Source organism: Pavona decussata, unplaced genomic scaffold (genome assembly GCF_977016875.1).
Source record: "Pavona decussata unplaced genomic scaffold, jaPavDecu1.1 SCAFFOLD_254, whole genome shotgun sequence".
In the NCBI taxonomy this organism is placed as follows: domain Eukaryota; kingdom Metazoa; phylum Cnidaria; class Anthozoa; order Scleractinia; family Agariciidae; genus Pavona; species Pavona decussata.
In genome coordinates this window covers 147,030-166,277 of record NW_028145657.1, presented here as the reverse complement: position 1 = coordinate 166,277, position 19,248 = coordinate 147,030, and the positions used below count along the sequence as shown (strand labels likewise).

The 19,248-nt window shown below is 36.9% G+C and overlaps 1 protein-coding gene across 1 annotated transcript in view; it reads right to left on the bottom strand.

Moving 5' to 3' along the window:
* Window positions 1–18,920, bottom strand: part of LOC146456393 (nck-associated protein 1 homolog) — a 34,661-nt gene extending 15,741 nt beyond the window's left edge. The window contains exons 1-20 of the mRNA XM_085092591.1: window positions 18,652–18,920; window positions 16,182–16,283; window positions 14,794–14,889; window positions 11,637–11,693; window positions 11,347–11,489; window positions 9,641–9,731; window positions 9,376–9,441; window positions 8,717–8,788; window positions 8,540–8,588; window positions 7,314–7,467; window positions 6,879–6,935; window positions 6,474–6,570; window positions 5,533–5,651; window positions 4,776–4,816; window positions 4,135–4,226; window positions 3,814–3,895; window positions 2,099–2,157; window positions 1,357–1,502; window positions 861–923; window positions 689–758 (exon numbers count right to left, since the gene is read on the bottom strand). Of these exons, the coding sequence (XP_084948717.1) occupies window positions 689–758; window positions 861–923; window positions 1,357–1,502; window positions 2,099–2,157; window positions 3,814–3,895; window positions 4,135–4,226; window positions 4,776–4,816; window positions 5,533–5,651; window positions 6,474–6,570; window positions 6,879–6,935; window positions 7,314–7,467; window positions 8,540–8,588; window positions 8,717–8,788; window positions 9,376–9,441; window positions 9,641–9,731; window positions 11,347–11,489; window positions 11,637–11,693; window positions 14,794–14,889; window positions 16,182–16,283; window positions 18,652–18,756 (1,761 nt within the window). The 5' untranslated portion in view covers window positions 18,757–18,920. The remainder of the gene's footprint in view (window positions 1–688; window positions 759–860; window positions 924–1,356; window positions 1,503–2,098; window positions 2,158–3,813; window positions 3,896–4,134; window positions 4,227–4,775; window positions 4,817–5,532; window positions 5,652–6,473; window positions 6,571–6,878; window positions 6,936–7,313; window positions 7,468–8,539; window positions 8,589–8,716; window positions 8,789–9,375; window positions 9,442–9,640; window positions 9,732–11,346; window positions 11,490–11,636; window positions 11,694–14,793; window positions 14,890–16,181; window positions 16,284–18,651) is intronic.
* Window positions 18,921–19,248: the final 328 nt, after the last annotated feature.

Sequence of the window (19,248 nt, the reverse complement as noted above, 5' to 3'; positions counted from 1 at the left end):
TCAGTCAGTCCGTAAGTTAGTCAATCAATCAGTCAGTCATTCAGTCAGTCGATCAGTCAATCAGTCAGTTAGTCAATCAATCAGTTAGAAAGTTAGTCAATCAATCAGTTAGAAAGTCCATCAGTCAATCAGTCAGTCAGTCAGTCAGTCAATCAGTCACTCAATCAGTCAGTCAGTCCATCAGTCAGTCAACCAGTCTGTCAGTCACTCACGCACTCAGTCAGTCAGTCAGTCAGTCAATCAGTCAATCAGTCAGTCAGTTAGTCAATCAATCAGTCAGAAAGTCCATCAGTCAGTCAGTCAGTCAGTTAGTCAATCAATCAGTCAGAAAGTCCATCAGTCAGTCAGTCAGTCAGTCAGTCAGTCAATCAGTAAATCAGTCAGTCAGTCAGTCCACCGGTCAGTCAACCAGTCTGTCAGTCACTCACGCACTCAGTCAATCAGTACATCAGTCAGTCAATCAGTCATCCACGGGACTTGAAGGACTACGGACTCAGTACTTTGTTATAACACAGAGAGCACATTATTTTATTATATAACGGCACTTATCGCTTATGCGGCCAGGAGGTACAAGGGGTCGAACTGCTGACCTGCTCCTCAGTCTGGGGCCATACAACTAGTGAGCAGGGGGAGGGAAAATGATGAGAGAAGCTGACAAGAATGAAAATTGTAAAGCATTCAACAATACCTCTTCGGGACAAAATTCGTGGGTACATGACATGAAATGACCACAGATCAGTGGAAACGCAATTGAATATCTACAAAGAAAAGGAAAAAAAATAAATGAAGCAAATGCTGGGATCTTCATTCAGGAATGACACAAAAAATGTTTTATGTCCAAAAATGTCCCAGTGGCTTACCTTGAATAGTTAGGATCTTCCACGCACTTCAAAAATGAATCCTCGAAAAAACTGGGATAAAAACTGCACGAAAGATCAAAGAAATTAGTCCTGGTTAGATCACAGGTGCATCTAAACTGGAGAATAATGGTTTTCAGAGAGTTTCAATTATAATTCATGTAATCAGAATATAAGCGACCGTGTAAATGGTGGTGTACTGGTTTGTGCGTTTTTGTGTCGACCGGGTCACGGTAACCAACAACAAGTTTTTTTCTTTAAAGAAGGAGCGAAGCGCGGACTAGTCACCACCAACTTCGCTTTTTTTTTTCTTGTAGTAAATCGTAAAATACTTTAGTGAACTCACAGACTTATCATCTTAGGACTCTCAAAGTAAAAAGCTTGTTTTTGACAGACTCTTCCTATTTGTTAACACCGTCTGACCGTGATCGACCACCAGCGGAAAGAAACGTAATCTGAAACAAAGCAGCACCATTTGGTACAACGCTCTGCGACTTACCAGAAAATGGACAGGTCAGAAATTTCATTCAAAAGCCTCTCAGGTACATCAACCAGTTTAGAATGGAATGATACATTGTTCATGAGCACTGCTAAATCTCTGTTCTCCTTCAGCTCTGGGGACGCCCCACGAACGCTGGTATAAGCCTACAACAGAAAGCAAACGTCTCAAGGGAGACTGCGGTTTCTGTACACGGGCATTTCAGGGGGAGGGAGGGGGGGTGATACTTTTGTACAGCACAGTTAAAGTGTACCAAGCCAAACAAACCTCACGATTAGCAAATTAACGCTTCTGTTAATTAAGGCATTTTAAATTAACTCAACTTAAATTGCTGCAAATTAGGGGAGGATTTAGCATGAAATACAGGAAATTAACGTGAGCGGGTAGGCTAAATTTCCAAATGATGTAAATTAACGTGGCGCTTAGGTCTCCAATTCTATCGTTGTAACATTCAAAAGCCATTTCCTCTAAAATAAGTGCTGAATACTGACAAAGACAATTTTGATGGAAAGAATTAACCTAAAATATTCTAAACAATGTATTCAGAGGTTGAAATAGATATGTTGCATTGCCCTACCAAAACAACTTACGATATAAATAATGGAAATTAACGTCGTGGAAATGAACTCGAAGAAAAAACATTATCACATGGAGAGTTGCGATCAGGTATAACACGACTGAAGTCTCTCATCTCACCCATCACCGCACACTTTCACCTTAGAACATGAAAGTGTTGTGTTACCTGAAGACGCATCCAATCCAGTCTCAAACTTTCAAAGTCAAATGTGTCTCCAGCTTCAACTGTCAAATGCACGAACATCAGTGAATGAATATATGTCAATTCTTCACATTCTTGACAACAAAACTGCACCTTTGTCTTCTAACTTTAAAATAACTGTTTTAAGTAAGAGGGTGACCCTAATCAGCATTAAAGGGAGGGGTTCACGGTTCTGCGCATGTCCATGAATCAAAATACTTTTTCGCCTTTGCTCGCTATGACCCAAGCCTGTTTAATTTAATTCGTTGTTTATGAACCGTTCGGAAGGGAATAGGTAACTCGGGTGGTAATTTTTTTCATATGATTGCGTTATTTCGCATATAAATAACTGTAAACACATCAACCGTGGAATAAATCCTACGGGTCAACGCTAAATTCAATATCGACAATATGAGTACAATCCACTAGCATTTTCCGTGAATTTTAGACATCGGTCATTTTGCTTAGACTAATTATAGAATGTGATTACTGAAGTACATGTGAGTGGGATTTTTAAGGCCATAAAGTTGATAAGAAAGAGAAAAAAAGCATTTAGATTCATGCTCATGCGCTGAGATGTGAACCCCTCCCTTTAACCACTGAAGAAGAGAGGATCATCATTTGAAAAAATTAACAGGCGGGAATGACCACTAAAACTGGCGTGAAAGGTAACAATGAATATTTGGGTATGTCAACCAGTTGATACGGTATTCTGACGCTTTGAGCGTTGGCCGTTGGTCGATTCGCTCTGACAAAGGGCGAACGGAACGCTCCAAACGTCAGTCCTCGAATCTCTTTACGGTGATAAAATTACCTCATCAGCTCAACTGATAAAACCAAATATTGGTTTCCACTTTGTGACAATCTTACTAAAGCATCAGACGAGTAGTTTCAAGGCTGTTGCCTAAGAAAATTTCAAGGAGCCCACAAGGCCAAAGCTGAGACGTTAGGAGCCCAACATGTGAAGTGTTAGGTGCTCATACAAAAACCCTTGGCGCCTAGACATTTTCTTAGGCACCCCAGGCTACCGGGCTCCTTTTAGGTAGCAGCCTTGAGTTTTGACATTCTGGATCATCCTGGTAAGTTAACTCTTAAAGTTCATAAAGCTAAAGAGAATATTGGCATAGTTTAAAGACGGTGCCTACTTATACAGAGGTATTTTTGCGCAATTCATGACCATGCGGGAAAAGGAGATCTTGGCAAGGGCTAGTGGAATCCAAAACGAAAATTGGGGGTAACCATGCATTTTTTAGAGATAATCAAGCAAGTATGGCATTTTTTCCCAAATTGAAGCTTTATTATCTCTGAAAAAATAAAAAAATGCATGGTTACCCCCAATTTTTGTTTCGGATACCAACAGCACTTGCTAAATTCTGCTTTCTCCGTATAGTAGGCACCACCCATAGGAAACCTGAGTATCTTGAAATGCGCAGGGAGTTTCCAGGGGCACTGAAGTGTGCTCTTTCCTTTGCAGTTTTGCTCTGCTGCGTGTGCCCTCACCTTTTCCCTCGAAACAACCTAAGTTTACGCTTACTTGGTATCCCAAAGTAAGTATTTCATCCACAGCACTGGTGCACTGTGGTATTGACAACTCCTTGGAGGCTCGTGGGCCACAGCCAAAAGTGTTTTCAGGTTGCTTTGCTCTTTAAAAAGAATGTTGTTGTATTCTGCAAAAATGAATGTTTTAAGCTTTGAGATACCTTGTTTGACATTAAGCTGAGACAAGTCCTCGATGAATGATGTCATGATTATGGAAATGTCATCAGAACAGACTGAAATTTTCTGGAAAGAAAAATTAAAACTGTTAGTATGTGTAAGTACAAATTATTATTATGGTTGTATTAGTAACATAACAGTAAACTAACGACATGTAATTAATTAATTTCAAACAACTATCTAAGGCAGGTGACCCCAATTAGTAGAGAGATTACTTCCCTCGGATAAAATTTTACTTTGACACAAGAAAAAAGTTACAACTGACTTATTTACTTACTTGACTATATATACCTATCAGTACATACCTGAACAACTTCTTTGAGTACATCCACATCAAAGCCTCCTAAGTACTGGACAAAATACCGCTGCAGCACAGATACATACTTCTGGACCATACCTTTGGGACAATATAATTGAGTGGACCAGTTGATAATTTAAAATCCAAATTTCTCACAAAACCTTCTACTTTGGCCAACAGACTTGTTATCGCAAATTAGAACGGTTTATTTAGCTTAAAACAGAGAAGAAAGGAAATCATTTCAAGCATCACTCAACAGCTGGTTCAGTATTAGGCTAAAGTGATAAGCATGATGGGTGAATTCAAGCCCTTAAAACACAATGCAGAATTTATGGAACTACGTTTCTGAAACAATAACTTGTCTGTATGCATGCCACATTAGCGCAGGTTTAGAAAAAATTGGATACCACCACAAAATTGTCACTCATGCCCGTTTTCTGCCAGGCCCTTCAATAATAATTACGCCATGAAAGGACATGCTCAACCAGAATATATGACGGAACATTTATAGATGCAATTCAATGTAATTATGTTTCTGATACTTTTACATACAATTCTGTTTAATAACAAAAATAAGTTTGAATTAATATTACTGGGAGTCAAAAAATCGGCAAAAATTAAGAGTGGTTTACAAAAGAACCAACCTACCTCGAACTTCTTCCACAAACAGCAACAACTGGGGCAATTTTCTGACAATGCAAAGAACATCATTTAAAGTGATTTCCCAATATCCTACTCTTGGATATGCAAAGTGTACAGTAACACAAAGTCATATAATCTATGGTTTTCCTACAAACTAAATCAAACTGTCTATTAGTTTCAAGTCAAGTTTTGATGTTTTAACCATCCAGTGCTCAATACAGTTTTGCAAATGTATCATTATTTCGGTCTATAGCATGTTTTTGTAACAGTTCAAATGTAAATATTCTTTATCACAATCAATAATGAGATACCCTGCTAAAAGAGGTTTGTTTTTGTTGTTTCTGTTTCCTTGTTATATTTGTGCACAGTTTCTGTTTAGAGGCAACATTATAAGAAACCAGAACCTCTACTAGCTGGGTAGCTTTAATGGTATATGACAGAATTGTCTTTATTTGCTTAATCAAAATGTTAATGTTGTTCTCGTACAGCTGTATGAAAATCTAAAACAATTCTTACCAATTTTCTTCCCCACGTTTGAGGTGTATAAAAGTGTCAAATCTCACTTCGAGTTGGGTACAATATCACGCAAGAAGAAAGACTGGGGATAGCAGGGCTGATAAAGATTTTTTTCTTTTCAATTTTCATACGAGGAGAACATGAAGATTTGATCAAAAGAGTTCTCTCCTATACACTTAAATAGAGCTTTTACTCATGGCTATTAAATAAATTTACTTAAAGCAAGAACACAACACAGTTTCCTTACGCATCAAAAAAATCCTCTGGGTTGAGTTTTTTCCCTTTTGGTGGTGGAGTACAAGCATGTCTGAGCAGCCACATGATTTCATCTCTAGCCATGTTTAATGCCTGTAGTACTACAAGGATCTGCACAAAGAACAGCTCAAGCATATTATTAAAGCTTTCTTGGACTGGACACTTTGCAATTTTCCCAGCATTTGTAGGTTACACTCTGAGCATCAAATACAATCATGCATTGACCCTCAAGCCACAGAAAGAGGGTATGTTACAGCTCAAATTTATTTTCAGGTTAAATTTATTTCAACTTGGGTCATTTTTAAACCTAGGCTGGTATTTTCGACCTGCACTATTTCTTTAAAAGCTAACTAAAGTTAACTTTGTTTAATTTTGATAATGGTACAATGTAGTTAAAGATACTAAGTTTACCCAAGAGGCTAGGTTTATAAGATGTTAAATTTTCCTTGTAAATCTATTTACACCAATATTGCAGACTTCATGGGTTTGAATCCCATTCAAGGCTGAGTTTTTCTGAAGCTTCCTTTTGGCAATCACTTAAGTTTTGATGCTCTTTCATCTATTAAATCTTTCATCCACAGTTCAGATTTATACATTGTTTTCATACATTTCGCTCCATTCATATACCGGTATCATAGTTACTGTATGTTTGGGTGAGTAGGGTATAGTTGTAATAATTGTGTTCTTAATAATAAAAATTATTGTTGCTGGTTAAGCTGTAGATTGTAACTGGATTTTTCTGTCTTGTGTATGAAAGTACATGTATCATGATTATACTGTGTAAATTGTTTAAAACCCTAAAAAAAGGTTACTAAATTGCATGATTTATGTTAGCCAACTATTACAGAACCCACCTGTTACAATCCCCAGCTATTACAAACACCCCACTAACTTGAGAGTTTCAGATGAACGGTGTTAGTGTGGAAAAATTACCTTTGGTCCTAATAGACCTGGCTGATCAGAAAGAATCAGAGACATTTCCTTTAAGGCTGTCCGAAGGTAGTTACGTCTCTCCCTATGAACTGGGCCTCTGCAAATACATAATAATAGAGATTACACCAGTCACTATTGACCACTTGCCACTTTTTTGGCATTTTTAGCCCTCATTCTTTAGATGACCCTGTCAACTTGCACTATCCCAATACAGGACCAGAGAGTGGATTCTGAATTAAGCAGGATGAAAGGATGGGAGTTTTTTACTGAATTAATGGGAAAAGTGGGATCAAAATTTCAGTTTTAGGACCCTCTATTGGAAAAGTTATGTCAAATCTAAACCCAGCAGCTTCAGCCATCCTTCTGCAACAAGTGTGAAAAATGGAGAATTACTTCTTTTTTTACCTTGCTGTCACTGCCTGTGTAGCAGCATCTTGAATGTCCTTTACACGCTTGCTGTACCTGAAAAACGTGAAATAATTTCAGTTAATTATTTATTTATTTAGAATTTAATGATTAATTAATTTAACAATGTAAGGTTTTTTGGTAGATGAGAGCTATCCATTTTCCATTTGGGGTTTTTGACCTGGCAGACTTAATCGCCTGACAGCATCTCTCTATCACATCAACAACAGCAATTTAAACCAATCAGACAAGCACTCTGACTGTTTAACTGGTAGCAACTCAATGATTGCATGCAATATACATGTAATAATTATTGAAAACAATGCTTACATGTAGGTCTTATTTTAAAACAACCAAAAGAAACTGCCAAGAGCAATAATTTTAAATTACTTTTAACAAGGCCACCATTGACCCATTTTCTGAAATTCAACTCACCCTTTCATTCCATCAAGCAAATTCTGGAATTCCTTATGAAACATGATGACTTCATCTCTAAATAAGGTGATACAGTAGCCATCCTGTAATGCAGTCCTCCACATGTCTGTCACACCAGGCATGGCAAGCTGCTGGTGACAAAGTGTGTATCCAACTGCAGAAAAAAAAGACATGTCATTTGATAATACCCCCACATAATTACCAAAATTTTACTATTACAAATTTAAGGATCTTGACTACCGTAAAAGCTCTATTTAGCCCCTGAGGGTTTATTTAATTCCAGGTCTTGGGGTCTCTGGTCTTTTTGTACAAAATTCAAACAACTGCAGTGAAACTTTAAAATAACAATTAAAAAATTTAACAAGAATGTTTAAATTTAAAACATCATAATTCAATCTGTATCAAAAAATACATGTAGTCATGCAACTGTATACATGTATTATTATATTAATTTGTTTAAAAACAAACCAACTCTGCCCCATGGAGTGGATGTTGTTATGGGGAATACATGTAGGAGGGACTAATTACAAAATCTCATATCCCAGAAGGAGGAAGGGGGGGAGGGGTATTAGCGAGGGGGACGTATTGCAGAAACCAACTTCCAAAAAGGATAGAAATATTATAATTGTTCCTATTAAAAATGCATTGTAAAAAATCCATTATTTCAGTAAATGCATTTAAAAATACTTTATCAATAGAAGTAAGGTTTCTAATGGTTGGTGGGAAAAGGTTCTAAAGTGCTTGTATGCCAACAGCATAAGTTTTCAGTTAATGTCTTCTGTAGCAAAATATATACTCGTATGTTATTATGCCTGGATGTTCCTTTTAATTTACAATTTGACCTATAATCATAAAAAAATATTAAGAGCACCCTAGAATGGCTACAGCTAAGTTGCCCATGTGGCCTGATCGTAACCTGCTTTCTTTAGCATGAAGCAACTAGGAGTATTGCTACTCCCCCCTGGATGAGATGTTAGTCCATCACAGGGTTACTCCCAGTAGTATGTCACATATACCCATTTACATGTGTACACCAGAGTGAAGAGAGACAATTTGGAGTTAAGTTTCTTGTCTATGAAAACAACATACTGTAACAGTGCAGAGAACAACCTAGCATTGAACCAACTACCCTCAGACTGACCTGCTAACCACTGCATCACCACAAATGTATCATGATGTAATTAACCCACTTAGTTTATAAATTCTAGTTCTATTTGCAAACTTACATAATATCCACTTCTGAATTGTGTCCTGTGATAAGTATTCCACTGGAGGCTGCAAAAGGAAATGCAGAGTGTAAAATAATAAACACTGTTTCAAGACACCAACATTTCAGCCATGAATTTAAACTTTTAACATTGGACTGCATGGATATTATTAAAACAAAAGGTCCCCTAACTTACTGCATCACTGGTAGCTGGGTTCAGCATTTGGAGTGGAGCACTGATTATACTGACAATCTGTGACTGGCGCCACTGAAAAATAAATGATTCTACTTTTAAATAACACCACGCCTTGATCTCAAACTTGCCGCATTCAACAAGAATAAAAGTAAAATGGATAAATTAAGCATTTATAACAATTAGATACCACAAAGTTTCGCTTCACTAAAAATTAATTGTTATTCAAATGGTTGACCTTCTCAAGAAATACAAGGCAACCTTGCAATTTGGGGTACAAATTGGAAAAGAAGAAGAATATACACCAAGGTGCAAAAAGAAAGTGTCACTCCATAGGTATCAAAATAATGTAAAATTCTATGTATAATCAAAGTGGCAGCAGTGATCAAGAGAATTCACGTAATTACATTGTACATAGTATGTCAGGCCCTTAATTCTTTAATAATTATTCTCCTATTTACTGCTCTCCGTATATTTCTTATATAGTAGTAGTACTTAGGAGAACAAGAAAATAATGTTATTTAAATTTTTTTATTCTCATAACCCACATTTTTAATCAACTTGTCATAATGTAACTAAAAGAGAAACTCTACTAAGGGCTATTGGTCACCATTGGGGCTTACTATCAGGGTAACCTATCTGAACTCTCAAACCACACGCACCTGTTCCCCTGTGGCACTTCTTCTGATGTAAATTTCATGAACTGTTTGCAGAGCAGTTGAGACTCGCTGAAATGATTTGAAATAACAACAGAGTTCAGTGAACTGAATACATGAAGAAAATAATTCATAAGGCTATCTTTAATAAACTGCAGCTGTGAAAGGAAACTAGCTAACTAATGGCAAAAGAATAGTTAGCTGTAATAAGAAAATATGAATTTAATGTCAATATTTAATTTATAATTCAGAAATGAATGCTCAGCTTTACCTGTTGGTGCGGAACAAACTGTTCAGCAACTTTTTTCAGTGGATTTTCATAATCTACAATCATGGACCCCAGCCTCGGGAAAGAGTCTTCACTAAGAATTTAAACAAATTGAAATGCAAAATATAACACAAACACATCAATCAGTATGCAGCTGACGAAAAGAATTAAAATGATGGGTGAACATGCTAAGGAAGTGTTTCTTGACTGATGACTAATTAATAAAAATACATTTAAGAACCGTGCCTACTAATACCGAAGTATTTTTGCGCAGTTAATGACTATGCGGGAAAAGCAGATCTTAGCAAGGGCTATGGAAATCCAAAAAGAAAATTTGGGGCAACCACGCATTTTTAGAGATAATTAAGCAACAAATTACTCTAAAAAAGCAGTAAAATACAAAGCAATGCATGGCATTTTTTTTCCAAATTGAAGCTTTATTACCTCTGAAAAATGCATGGTTACTAAGAGCACTTAAGTTCTGCTTTCTCCTCCTAGTTTTAAACCACGCAAAAATATCCTCCAGAACGTATGCGCAGTAACAAAACGATATAGGCATCGTCCATAATTGACTGAAGACACAGGTCATACACGAATGTCTAGCAACATTTTATGTTCTTAGACAAATAATTTAACATTAATAATTATTAATAAGCAACTTACACATGATAATTTATAACCCTATGTTTAAATAAATTAATTAAATAAAACTCCTTTTTATTCACAATCATATAGACTGTCAGTGAGTTGAATGCTAATGTGATAACTTTAAATTTGCTAGTGTTTCAAAAGTTCAATAGCTCTCTTTTGTGGGATAATCATTCTGTCCTGAAAGTGCTGTACAATTTTATAATTTTCTCTGCCGGCACTCTATCTTTAAGTATAATTTACTAGGAATTTTACAACTTGCAATGCAATGCCTATGCAGGCCACTGTGCATGTACAACCTCTCTTCACAACTAAATTTGCAACGAAAATTGCATTTATTACAAGTTGTAGGAAAAGTAGACTGCTCTAATTCTAATTTTTTTTTTGCACCATTGCAAGATACATGTTACAAGATTTAACATGTTTTCTGCAATTTGTGATGTAATATTTTAATCAGCATTGCGTTGCAGTTGCAGAACAAAATTGACCTGAATACAGAGATGCCAATCTCTGAAGATTTTTCTTTATGCAAATCACCCATCATTAACCCAACCCCTCCCCCCCGACAAAAAAGACAAATTTTGAGACACCCCCACCCCTAAAAAAAGTATGACAAACACCCCTCCCCCCCCCCACCTCACTACCCTAAATGTGACCCGATCCACAAGTCCACGTGAAAACATACCCTGAAAACACTGGCTATCTTCTTTTTTTTTTTTGTCCTCATGGACTAAGTTGGCTGAACATTTATCCAATCAGATAGTCGCTTATATGGCCACGAGGACAAAAACATATTTCCTTTGGTTTCTGTTAAAGTATTCAATAAATTGACACCTTCACATCAATTTCCAAACCCACTATTTCTTTGATATTTGAAAAACTTACTGGATTAAAATATTTATTTAGTAGTCACCAACTTTTATCCAGAAGATTTAGTGACCCACATGGGAGACCTGGAGAGCTGTTAGATGTATCTGGGAGACTCACAGATAATTCAGAAAGTTGGCATCTCTGTGAATGTGTAACTACTGAACAGATTTCTCTTCAGTCTGGATCCCTACCTCCTTCCATTCTTCATCTCAAAGGCATGATTATACAGGCCCAGAACAGCTTTACGATCATCCACCCGTGACACCAGCATCATAAGTGAGGCATATGTTACAATCAGATCCAAATAGGCCTTTGTCAAGTCATAGTTAAGAGTCTATGACAAAAATTGGAAACAATTTACATGAACTTCTTCTTAATTAATGTGGTGCCTTTCCTGTTTGCTAAAGATGGGTTCAGAGCATAAGGTCAACTGCTGGAAGAATGTTATTTAAAAAATAATTTTTTAGTGAAAAAAACTTACAATGTCAAAATGAACAAAACTGGCATCAATTTCTGTCAAAAGTTCACTGGCATTATCCTGTGGGAAAATAAAAAAACATTTATTATTTTTGCTATGCTTACGGTCAAACTACAGTATGAGAAACATGAACACTACGCATTCTGTCTGGAATGTTTATTGTTATGTGACCAATCAGAGGCAAACAAACCACAAAAATAATATTACTATCACAGCTTGTGTTTTTTTCCTCTTGCATCTGATTGGTTTTCCTTTTGAACAAAATAAACATTCCCAAAATATTTCTAGTCTTCACAATTTTTATTGGTTCACAGTAGTGGTCAATAATCCATTTTATTATATGGCTGGCTCTGCGAGTGGGCAAGATTAGTCAAATCCGGCGCTGTGATTGACTACCCGAGCGGGCAAGATGGAGCTATCTTGCCCGCTCGGGATTACCCTGATTTGCATTGTATTAAGTCTTTGTGAAAATGCATGCAAATCAGTTTGTGACGTAGATTCAGGAATAGACCCATGCCCCTTACTAGCTCGGTCATGGGACAGATGATGGCTAGATTTCGTAACTTTTACAGCCTATAAAAAGGCGCTAAATAGCGCAATATGTTTCGAACAGGTGTAAAGATTTATTTAAGAGAAAAAAACATTTTGGGGTTAGGTGCACTTTAAATCTTAGCGTAGCGGAAGATGCGTTAAGTGTTTAGAGCAGTTCAGAAAAGTATTTTTCTCAAGTTCGCCGAAGAAGCTTGATCACATTTTTCATTTAGTCGCGTCTTGCTTGTCGTAAACAACAAAATCTTATCAAAGTTTCGCCCAGTTTTCTGATTTACCTGCTCTTTTTTTCCGCTTGTGTTTGCATATTATCTCAAAATCTATTGTTTCATTCAAGAATTAATGATTGGAAGCCGAAAACTGTGTAAAAATGTTTATTATTTATGCCACCGTGCGATCGGCTGAAAATGGCGAGTTTGCCGGATTCTATTCAAATCTTCCCGCTATGGCGAAAATCTAAATTTTTCGTTCTCAATAATTGTATACTCCCTTTAAACCATTATAAAGTTAGAGCCCTGAGATAATTAAGGATTCCTTGTTTTCCACGAAACTGAAAATAAATCTTGCACCGGCCGGCTATGAAGAATTTCTTTCCGAGTAGAGAAGTTTCATGTCCTGTTTTGTTTTGTTGTTGTAGTTTTAACTTGAAGGTAAAGCCATATAATAAATCCTTTATTGATCAAGGTTGTTCGGTCAAGATGGCTGAATATTGGCCTCGTTCTTTTTTTGCATTTTTATGGACCTCGACTTCGTCTCGGTCCATAAAAACGCAAAAAAAGAACTTGGCCAATATCCAGCCATCTTGACCTCACTCTTGGTCAATTAAAGTTTGCTTAGGAACCTGGCCTTTAAGTGAAAGTGAGGCTAAAGTTAATTTTGTTTTTATACAAACACCGTGTGTCTGTCCTGCATCCCTGACGCATAAAAATCCCAAAGACCCAAAATAATTCACGGCACGCGTCCTGTAGGATGCGAAGACCGATTGATTGATAAAGATGTTTTTGAAGGATGTCTTGTTTGAATGTGTGATTTTTAATCCATAATAAAATCCACCTCAAGCCAAGAGAGCAATTATATCATCTTAAAAATAGACCCAGAAGCAATTTCTGAACAACAAAACCAAATCATTTCCACGCAATATACTCCTATAAAATTTCTTATATTTCAAATGCTGCCATTTTGATTACCTGATGGAGTGGTTACTCATTATCTTTACCATCATGGAAAGCACATTGGTGAACCAAGATGGCCGACAATTCGATCTGATATGGCATAAAGTTCACCTTTCGTGGCTTGTTGATGCTGACAAACAATAAAAAAAATGCCACCCAAAAAGATTCATACTGGTTCAAACAACGAAACTACTGAGAGTGTTCCAACTGTTCCTGGGATCGACAATGTTCCTACCAGCTCTTCAAGTCTTTCAAGTGTGGCCGTTGTTTCCGATAACGAAGGGAACGAAAAGAAAAAAAGAAAATTCTTGCCAAACTGGTTATAAAAATAAAGTCTTATGGTTGGCTGAAATATGATGAGTTTTACTATTAAAAATTGACTTGAGATGAAACGTCTGGTTACATGAAGGCTCTAGCATCTTTAATATAGGACTCATTGGTTTTTGGACTGGGATTCGTGATTATTCATGAGATGAGTCCCAGCACACACCAGAGGAAACATCAGATTTTTCACATGTAAATGGTAGCAAGGTTTATATCACAACAAACTAAAGTCAACTCCTGCCAGCCTTGCTTCCATTCAAAGGCCAAGTCACTATATAAAACCAACAACTGTAGAATGGGCTATTTATGATTTGACAAGTATGGGTCCAAAACAGGTGATTCTCTACCATTTATTTTGTGCCTATCCTGGCTAGTATTCTAATTCTACTGCTCAATCTGACTTTGTTTTGGTAAACAATGAGCATACTGCAAGTTGAATGGAGTTATGGTACAACATTTGCAAATTTTTTATTACATCTCTAGAGACATAAAAATATTTCAATATTTTTTTAACATTTCTGCAACCACCATGAAAAGAAAGCATATCACACTTGCCAGCATGTTCTTTTTCCCTTATACCACACTCACAGAGCGATGTAATGTGAATCCAGTTCTGAGACCTGACTCCACACATCAACTCCTTCTAATTTATAATAATTATTATGAAAAAACTCAAATTAAAAGGATTTGTATGGAGTCATTGGAGTATAACAGTGCTAATAGTGTATCTCATCCCCAGAATTGTAATAAAATGCTGAGGTTTGGTAAGTAGGCATTTTCCATCATGCTTGTTCTGAATATCATACATGTAAATCCTGAAACTTCAAACATTTAAGTATTTGTAATGCTACTCTTTAGGACTTTAGAGTGACTAGCACCTACTTTCTTCTTACAAGACCACTACTTGATCAAAATTCAGGTCACAAGTCTCAGAAATCAATAAAGGAAACAATAAACAAAGATGGTCTAGACGTTTTTGACGACAAACTCTCCCAGCTAGACAAGTACCATGAGAAATATATGGAGGAGAGTGAGGCAAAATGCAACCCCAGGGCATCCCACATCAACTAAATTCACATTTGGCACACTACAAATTTCTGTGGATTAGTGCTTACCCTGAATTCCATAACATCCACAAATGTGTAATAATAGTTTGATAGTCCTTTGATTACTTCATTTTGAATGCTGTGAACTGGTTGAAGCTGAACACTCTGAAAAAAAAATCATAAAACTGTTCTATTGAGGCCTTAAACTGCTGTTTAAAAAGTAAAAACCTAAGTCCAAGCTTTCGCTGATCAACGGCATCATCAGGGAAAAAGAACAAACTCTGAAAAAAGAACAAACATATTCTCACACATCAGCTAAAAAATATTTAAAATTACATGTAGATAAAATGGTGTGAACAATCCATTTCAAACATTGCAAAAACCAATTTGGTTAGAGTTGCCTTTTCAGGTTTCAAATTCATTTCAAACACACGTTCAAGCATTTGAGTCAAGTGGTTGAATTGTCACATGACTTGGAATGGTGAGAGTCATGTCACAAAATGCTCCGATGGAATCAAAAACTCGTGTGATTCAATATGCATAATTTTTGGGTGCTGAATTAGAAAAGCACTCGAATTGATCAATATGGCAGGATAAACAAACAGCAACATTACAACAACTCAAACTAACCAAGTAAATATTAGATGTAAGGTACTTACTGGTAAAAGAAAAAATAAACAATATCATCTAGACTAGTGTTTGTTTAGAAGTGTCATTTGGCATTCCCACAATTAGGATGTCACCAACAACCAAAAACAATTCTAAAAGATATCCAATTCATTAATGTTCAATAATTATATAATGACAGAAGATTACAATAAATTTTTCAAATGATTGCTCTAATGAAAATTGCATGATTGAATGTTGTATTTTGTGGGTGTGTATTAGTAGCCCCAGAGGGTGTAAACTGCTGTAAATAGAATAATCATAAATAACTAGATTTTTTTGGTATATAAAGAACACCGTATCACAGCATGGTATAAGTAAGTGTAAAATGCCAAAAGCTACACACAGCTACTTTTAACAAGTATTTCAAAAGAGAATTCATTGAACTGGCATGTTTATTCAAGTAGACACTTGTGTCCTGTGTAAATGCCAGTGCAATAATTATTGAGAGGCAAAGTGACATAAATCTGCGAATATTTTTTTGTTTTGCTTTGTTTTTGTTTGTTTTGTTATTGTTTTTGATACAATTTAACCTTTATTGAAAACAGGAGACCTTTATAACATTAAATTCCAGCATTTAACAAAAAAAATCACAAATCATATTTTACATTGATAACTAAGAGACTGTTTACACAAAACTTAATTACAGTATTATATCAAGGTTTTAACCTATCTATAGTAAATCTGGGAATTTAACACATGTAAAGAATAACATGTATTCACTCCAACTATCAACAATACTTAGTAAACAAACATGTTCCTCTACAACAAAATGTGTAATAATCACATACCTTGGTATCAGTCACTGGGAATTTCTTAACAATAACCTTTATGACAGGATCAAGGGCTTTGTCTGATAAAAATCCTGGTCTACCCTTGGAATCTGAACATGCCTAACAAATATAGAATTTATAACATCAAAACTTACAAATTGTTCTTATCTATATGTGACCTTCTTATATTCACGTAAGTATAGAAATGGTAATGCTACCAGCTACCCTTCCAACAAGCACCCTGTATACATCTAAATAATTATGTAATCAGGCAGTGTTCTAGATAAGGGAGGGTGGGAAGGGAGGGGGGGAGGGCCTCAGATCAAAAACTCAAGAAAGTTGGCTTCCTTGGCCCAACAAATTTAATCTTAAACTTAAAGAGATTTGGAAAGTGGAACCAAAACTACAGTACTGACCCATAAAAATTGTTCATTGACACCCTAATCTTAAAATTTATCTGGCATACTCATCAGTGAGGGCCCCGCTTTGATCCCATTCAAGCCTGAATTTTTTCAGGCTTTCTTTTCGCAAGTACTTTTAAAAATTGCGTACATACACTGTAACTGCAATGTTCATTCATTCATTATATGAATTCTTATTTGTTAACTACTAATAAAATTTTTGCTCATTCATCAGAAATAAACACTGTCCCTGATAATCACTGCTTCAGCAAAGAGTCAACCTCAAAAACAGTTAGGGGTGGCAAACAGTAGCCATTTTTCAGCGAGGGCTTCTGCACTGCAAAAGATGGCTTTGCAAAAAACTGACTGCAAAGCCATTGAAATTAGGCCACATTCAAATCTTCAAAGATCACTGACACCCCTACAGTTCTTTAGCTACTGATGCATGCTCAAACCTATTAAGCTTATAAAGGTTGTCAGCAAGATTTCTGCACAGCCCAGGCTAGCCTACAAGCAAGCTCTCTATATGATCTCATTCAATCTTAACTTATTAGTTGGGGTGCGAGCGAGCAGTACGTGAAGTGTGAAAGCCTTGCTCACTGCTCGCACCCCAAATAAATCTTGCATGAGACCCCAATTAGAGAGCTTGCTCTCAGGTTACACAGTCCCATACATTAATTATGTAAACATTTTCAGACTCAATTCTATTCAGGCTTGCTGTTTGTGGACAAGGGTTAGTATGACAGTGGTGCATGTATAACTAGTATTTTACAATAACTGTCCAAATTCCCGTGCGCTGATTGGCTCGTAGCTATTGTCTATAAGAGTACAGACAATAAAAATGACATCAGATGTAACGTGCGCGCTTTCTCAACAAAAAAATAGCCAATTCCGCTCGCGCTTTTTCCATGTTATTGTAAAAAACAAATCAACGGGCAGTTTTCTATGGCCTATACTCTTATAGACCATCAAATGACGCCATAAAATGTCCAAAACTTGGCAGTGAAACCACTCGCCTGCGGCTTGTGGTTTCACTTGAGTTTTGAACATTTTTTGACGTCATTTTATGGTCTATTTAACAATTATTCCACGAGCGCGCGTTGGATATGAGATGATAGATAGCCAACGAGGCGCGTAGCGCCGAGTTGGCTATAATCATCTCATATCCAACAAGCGCAAGTGGAATAATTGTTTTATTAAAAAACAATCAAGAAATATTGCTAGATCTTACTGATTTCGCTGTGCAAGAACAACCAGAAGACAATTTAATGGTCGCCATTTCTCGGCCATGGTATAATTGCTCATATACCATGGCCGCTAAGCCAATCAAATCCCTCGAATTGCATTATACAATGATTCAGTTTTTAATAAAAGAGTATAGACCATAGAAAACTGCCATCAATTTGTTAACTAATCAAAGATTAGGGAGTGCATTCAATGATCTCGATCCCAGGCAATCTCTCCTTTGTAATGTCATCCCCCTGCAAAAAAATCTGCAGGGATGCAAGATACGGGTCCCAAGATTCAACCATTCACTGAATCAATGTTGTCCCATACAATCTCGACTCCAATCTGTATTAGAAGCCTGCATTCGTCCTACATCAAATGCAATATTAATATATGGGACTGTGTGAAAATCTTTCCAAGGTTGTCCTGATCTCTCCCCACAAATCTCTAAAATTTTGCACTGGTTTGTTTAATAATAATTATTGAACGAGGCATTGCAAAATTTATCTTATCTTGTGCTGGTTCTAAATTTTGCACACAGCACAAGATTAGAGAAATCCCATTAAGATGATTTGGGATTTGGATAACGGGGTAGCCAAAACAATACCTGCAAAAGGAGTTCCCTTCGAAGGGGGAACTGCTCGCAGGGTACCAAAGGACGGGCACTGAACGCAAATCACAGTCGACTCACACCGGTATCAGCGCACACACTCACCCACCGTACACACTTCACGACGGCAAACTCAAGCTTTGAAATCAACGAATCGTACAACCCAAAGCCGTCTTCGTGGTACACATTTGAAACTGACCATACATTCTATAGTTAAGAGACATCCTTTGCTGCAGGTTTGCCCACTTACTTTTTTGATGTTGTAAATTCTTGTAAGAATTCCAAGTCCTCGATCATTCAAAATTGTCAATTTCTCCGCTAATCTTTGCTCCGTCACTGATACACCACGATCCATATTTTACTTTGTGGCGATTCCTTAACTTCCTTTTTCGATTTTAAAAGTAATTTTGTCCGGGTATTCCCATTTAAAAACTGTTTTCAAAGCGTGTTTATAACGATGTTGAGCTTCAGTACGAGAGCTGACAGGAAAAGGAGGGGGATGGGAGAGGAGGAAACCATCCAGTGAGCCCGCTATACTGATGCGGCAGCGCTAGAAGGCTAAACTACCTCATTTAATATCCACGTAATTGATCCATCGTTTGAGAAGCGCGGGGGCCGGGGGTGAAGGGGGGGGGGGGGGGGTGTCCTTGGGAGGAAGTTTGACATCCCAGTTAAACTAACCGAGAGTCGGAAACTGTACAAGAGACAACTAAGAAATAGCCCGCTTCTACTGTAAGCTTGCGTCGGTTGCGAGTCCTCGTCGGCTACATATTTCATACATAGGCCCACTATATATACGTGTATGACAACCTCCTGCCTACGTGAAAATATGGCCGATTCACTTAGT